Source organism: Maniola jurtina, chromosome 1 (assembly GCF_905333055.1).
Source record: "Maniola jurtina chromosome 1, ilManJurt1.1, whole genome shotgun sequence".
Classification (NCBI taxonomy): domain Eukaryota; kingdom Metazoa; phylum Arthropoda; class Insecta; order Lepidoptera; family Nymphalidae; genus Maniola; species Maniola jurtina.
The window spans coordinates 16,335,588-16,341,691 of record NC_060029.1 but is presented as its reverse complement, the minus strand read 5'-3'; the positions used below and the strand labels follow the sequence as shown (position 1 = coordinate 16,341,691).

The 6,104-nt window shown below is 41.1% G+C and overlaps 1 protein-coding gene across 1 annotated transcript; it reads left to right on the top strand.

Moving 5' to 3' along the window:
- Positions 1-6,022, top strand: LOC123864769 (sodium/potassium-transporting ATPase subunit beta-2-like). The gene is made up of 6 exons (XM_045905437.1): positions 1-110; positions 809-1,002; positions 2,784-3,038; positions 3,888-4,180; positions 5,113-5,281; positions 5,837-6,022. The coding sequence occupies exons 2-6, from the start codon at positions 843-845 to the stop codon at positions 5,938-5,940; spliced, it is 981 nt and encodes a 326-aa protein (XP_045761393.1). The 5' UTR covers positions 1-110; positions 809-842; the 3' UTR covers positions 5,941-6,022.
- Positions 6,023-6,104: the final 82 nt, after the last annotated feature.

The window sequence follows — 6,104 nt, the reverse complement described above, 5'->3', positions numbered from 1 at the left end:
TTGCATGACTCAGTGCGGCGGAGCGTCGTCCCAGCATCCTGGCAGGCCCGGCAGTTGCGCGAGCGCAGTCGGCGCTGCACTCCGCCGCTCCTTGTGACCCATCCCGCTCGGTGAGATACTAGCATTATTTTGTATTAATCTTATGACTTTCCCTTACCCCTGCTTAAAGTTTATGCTAGGAGTTCCTACCTGTCTAGGTAATAGGATACAGCAATAGTGCCATAAGAAAGATTCAACGGTTAAACCGTCAAAAGGTATCAGGCAGACACAAGCAAACTTTTGATAGAGTCCTTTTATTCCCTCGTGGAACTTAAGGCTGCAGCAGTTGTTTTCCATATCTTCCTATCTTTGGCTGCTGCTTCGACATGGCTCCACGAGTGGTCCCTCTCTTTTAAGGTCTGCTTCAATGGACCGCCTCCAGGTGTTGGTTGATCGAACAGGTTTCCTTCAACTGGCAAGCTGCCATTGAAACGCCACCGCAGCGTTACCTTCCTCTTTTCGCAAAATATACCCGACCATCGCTATTGCCTCGGAGCTATTTTCTTATATACCGGGAGTTTATGGCATTTGTTCCACAAGCATTGAATTCTGATTGTGTAAGACCACAATATGCAGAAAATAACTCTGAAGCACTTATTGGAAAAACCTGAATTCTTTTGCATTTATGATATACCTAATTAATATAGAAGTAGATGCAGGATAGTAATAAAGGTAGGTATAGGCTGAATGTGTCCCATACTATAAGTTTGCTCAACTGTCCTGGCTCCTGCCCTGCTACTGAAATTAACACCATGTTCCATTGCTTCAGGTTTTTCAAATCGCAAAGCACAGACTCAACCAAAATGACAGTAAAGAAAAGGCCCTCAGACCTGACCAGCTTGGAGCGGTTCAACCTGTACTATAGGGAGAAGGAGCCACCACTCACTGCGGGTCAGAAGTTCAGGAGATTCATATGGAACCCGAAGACGAAGCAGTTCTGTGGCAGAACTGCTTCTAGTTGGTGTAAGTTATGTTTTGTATGATTATTTAGATAATATTTATACTATCACCACCAATCCGCACTTAGCCAGTGTGGTAGAGTATGGCGAAACCCTTCTCATTCGGACAGGAGACCAGTAGTGAGCTGGCTATGGGTTGATGATAAGACGATATAAACACAAAGACAAACACACAAAATCTTAAAAAGCCGTGCGATGCAAGTGTTGTAACTCATAGTCAGTCCGCAATTTCGGTTCGAACCTGTCTTTGACAACCAGATCTTTGGCTCCTTGCTTTCTCTCTCAGGTGTGTCCCTCATGAGATATGACTGAATGTCGTGATCACCGTCCTGGTGAATTATTATCTAGAGGAAAATGATAGGTGCTGTTTATTTTATAGCCTTATATTATGTGCAGTTTCGTAAATGTTGAGCTCATCAGTTTCCTTTAGCTGGTCTTACCACTGGATAGGACATCTTTCTCGTGGTCTCTTACTTCCCAGGTACTGCTAACTTACAAATCTTTGAAAAATCTCAAATAAAGCAAATTTTCAGCGAGCAGCAAATTCTTCCAGAGAATACTTGAGATATAGAAGTAAAAGTTATGGGATCGTCATTTAGCTTAGTTCAGTAACTAAGTAATTTTATTGCTTAAAATACTATGATAAAGAAGAAAATACAGGATAGATTTAAAAGTAATAGTTGCAAGACGTTATGTAAATATATTACCTAGAATAAATTTCACAACAATCTTAAAACTACTAGAAAAAAATGTTGATTTCCTTAGAATAGGAAAGAGAATTTTTCACAAAACCACTTTCTAGAATACAAATTTTTCTTTCGAACGATTATTTTATTTTTTTGAACGATTATATTATTATTGGAGGATGACGAAATCTTTCAATAATAATAATTCAATAATAATAACGATTATAATCGTTCAAATAGAATAGACGAGGTTTTATAGTGTAGGAAAATAATACGGTGTGTTTCGTGATCCTTCCACATGAGAACCCCTAACTTTTCCTCGATCCTCGACCCCTCTAATGGGAAGTCAATGTCTTAACCACTAGGCTATCACGGCAAACATTCATAGACTGCTAAAATCATAACTCATCCTCTTGGCTTTGCCGTAGTCGGGAGGAGCAATGAAATAAATGTATGTAGGTAGTCTTTATTGGTGAGGGCCGGTCCGCGTTCCGGCTGGAACCCGCTCGGAGCCGGGAGACGGCCGGATGTCGCAATGAGCTCATTGAGGCAATGGCTCAATTCCGCCGCTTCCGCCACGGCCGCGTCTTGTGATCACCTTGGATGGGAATCATGCTTTGTTACGTAACTCTGGGTACACTGAGTTATGTCCAGTGTCTTTGCCCATTAAAAACTGGACAGCTAAAAAGTTACTTCCCGCTTTCTGTCCATTTGTACACTTGGATCTTTTAAACTACACAACGACTTTTAATGCGGTTTTCATCAATTGATAGAGTGATTCAAGAGGAATATTTATAGGTAGGTATAGTTTAATATTATTTGTTGCAATATGACAAAAAAATGAGAATAATCATGGTTCAAGATGACGCCGGGTCGCTAATAATATTATGTATACTAGCGTAATAAAAGAAAAAGGTGACTGATTGACTGATATAACAACGCACAGTTCAAACTACTGGACGGATTGGGCTGAAAGGCATGCAACTACCTATTATGACGAAAAATTCCGCTTAGACAGGATTTTTGAAAATTCAACCTCCAACGGGTTTGAAATTTGTGTAGTCCACTTGTATCTATTATTATTTTTATCATGTTGCAGACAAGATCTCGCTATTCTACTCCACCTTCTACGTCGCGCTAGCTGTCCTGGTCGCCATATGCATGTGGACGTTCCTCCAGCTGCTGGACGCGAGGCAGCCCAAGTGGCAGCTGGAGAGCTCCATCATCGGCACCAACCCCGGCCTGGGCTTCAGACCCACGCCGCCGGAAGTAGCCAGCAGCGTCATCTGGTACAGAGGGAACGAGCCCAGCAGCTACCAGTATTGGATTAACGAGCTGTCCACGTTTTTGAAATGTAAGTTTAAGTATCGCTTTTTAATAGCATCACTGTCATGATGTATTTGTGTATGTATGATGCATAATAGCACGATTAGCATTGTGCTGAGCTGGAACCTTTTCTCGGGTTGTGCCACACATGACACAGTTTATTACGGCGTTTCTACCACATGAGTAGGTAGGCACTTCTGCTGTTTGAAGCATTTTGGCTTTGATGCTCAAATTGAAGAAGCGCTGGAATTACCAACCCTTACGTAGGTAGGTATCTTCTATAACCTTTTTTAAATTGAAAATATATCAAATAGAGCCTTATCCATACTATCCATCCATACTTCCATACTTTATATTATAAATGCGAAAATGTGTCTGTCTGTCTGTCTGTCTATCTGTCTGTCTATCTATCTGTCTGCTACCTTTTCACGGCCCAACAAATTAACCGATTCTGACGAAAGGTACAAGGTTAGCTTTAAATATCCTGGGGACGGACATAGCCTACTTTTTATTCCGAAAAATCAAAGAGTTCCCACGGGATTTCTAAAACCCATCCGCTTAACCGATTTGTATGTTTGGTACCAAGGTAGCTTGCGTCCCTGTAATTGACATAGGCATTTTATCCCGGAAAATCAAACAGTTTCCACGGGACCTTTAAAAACCTAAATCCACGCGGACGAAGTCGGGGGCATCCTCTAGTATTATTACTATACAAATAATGCGCGCGTGGAAAGGTGCCAAGAATACTGGCTGCATTTCCGCGCTGGACAGACAGGCTGATCCGTTGCGCAAAAAATAAGCTAGCCCTTCTGAGTTCTGTCACCCGATCGGTGAAATGTCTCGTAATTTTTTTTTGCACTAAGACTTCATGTTACAGCTTACAAACGTGATGCCAACAAATCCGGCGCCGGCCAGAACATTCACAACTGCGACTTCAAGCTGCCGCCACCAGCGGGCAAGGTCTGCGACGTGGACGTCAACGCCTGGGGACCCTGCGTGGAGGAGAACGGCTTTGCCTACCACAAGTCCACGCCCTGCGTCTTCCTCAAGCTCAACAAGATCTACGGCTGGAAACCTGGCTTCTACAACAGTTCCGATCACCTGCCTACAGCTATGCCAGATGACTTGAAGGAGCACATCAATAATATGACTGCTTATGATAAGAATTATGTAAGTTAACCTATCGTTTAGTTTTTACTTTCACTATGTTCTTTTACTTGGCGACAGAATATGTATAGAGAACTATTATAGAGTAACCTACTTAGCTTATCGGGTTGCGAAGCTGGAGGGCAAGATAAGCGATGACAAACACAATAAACGTTCTCAGTATAATTTTTTCACTTATTATAACTTTAAACACTTACTTATTTGACATAGATTTATATTAATGACTAGGACACTTTGATATTGTAATTCTTAAAATAATGAACTGGTGTACCTAACCAACTGTAATATCTCACTGTCATGGTTCGCGTGGTCATTTCAATCTCAATTAATATTCTTATTTTTTATTGGTTATTTATTGTAATTAATAGTCTAACTATATATTTTGCACGCCATACACAAATGGCAAAATGTGAAGGACCAAGGACCTGTCAATATACTTACCATCATTGTTACTCACATTTCGCAAAATAAAGAATCATTTCATTTCAAGAGGCAGGGCAGGGTTGTAGGACCCTCCAATAAGCGGACAGAGACATCAAACAAAGCTACGGGAGTCACTGGATTCAGGAGGCGCAAGAGCGTGGCGAATGAAATCCCTACAAGAGACTTATGTTCAGCAGTGGACGTCTATCAATTGATAATGATGATGATGATGGTGACGATGAAAGGGTACCCGCCAGTTGTAACGTAGAGTTTTTCTTCACCTTTGTTGGAGAAATATACAACAAACTTTCGCTTGATATTCCTACTGTCTACTGCAGAAGCTCACAGCTACTCCCATTTTTCCGTTATTTCTCTACTTTCTTTTAGCTATGCCTCACCATAGTTTTTAGGGAAATATTATTTATCTTATATAAAAGCTTACTTCTTTGCAATGTACTAGCAAGACACATAGATATATCCCATTCCATCATTCATCATCTTCTCCATTTTAGTTGAACATGGTGTGGGTGTCCTGCCAAGGCGAGAACCCCGCGGACCGCGAGAACATCGGTCCCATCCAGTACCTGCCCTACCGGGGCTTCCCGGGGTACTACTTCCCCTACACCAACCAGGAGGGATACCTCAGTCCACTAGTCGCTGTGCACTTGCAAAGACCTAAGAGTAAGTCTATTCTTTTTATCTCTATCTAGATTCTAGCTTCAAGGTGACTTTTTTTTTTTATTCACTATAGGCAAGCGCTTGACCACAATCACACCTGATGGAAAGTGATGATGTGGTCTAAGATGGGACGCGTTTACTTAGAAGGTGCCTATTCACTCTTGTTTTGACTGTAATATAATAGTTGCTAAATTGGCTTAGGTCTGGTCTGAATGATGATTCGCTAATTCATTATGCACTGAGCTTGTTTGACATGCATTGGTTGGACATTGCTGCTTCACTGAGTAATATTAAAATGATTTTTCGTACAAAACCTTCAATGGATTAAAAATAAACGTAAAAGTAATTATGAGCTCGGTGACTATCATTAATCGTTGAACACTGAGTTAGCAAATCACTCCGCATGTCTGCTTCGGCCGTGGGTAGGACCTATTTCACCGTCGACTTCATACATATATAACACGTGTAGAAACAAAAATTATTTTTTTACTTTTTAGTGTTTTTAGTTATTGAAGTCGGTTTTATTTATCTATTTTGAATTTTTTTTAATTGTTGCAGCGGGCATGCTGATCAACATAGAGTGCCGTGCGTGGGCGCACAACATCAAGTACGACCGACACGAGGGCATCGGCTCCGTTCATATCGAGATCATGGTGGAATAACTATACAATCAGCTCTTGAAGTCATCACACTGTGTTTTAGTAAATTTTAATTTAATTTTAACTAATAAAATGTTTTTCTTTATATAGTTTTCGTCTCTCCTAAATCCCAAAGATTTTGCGTAAATAGGTAGCTAGCCAAATGCCTACAGCTGTAGTACATACCT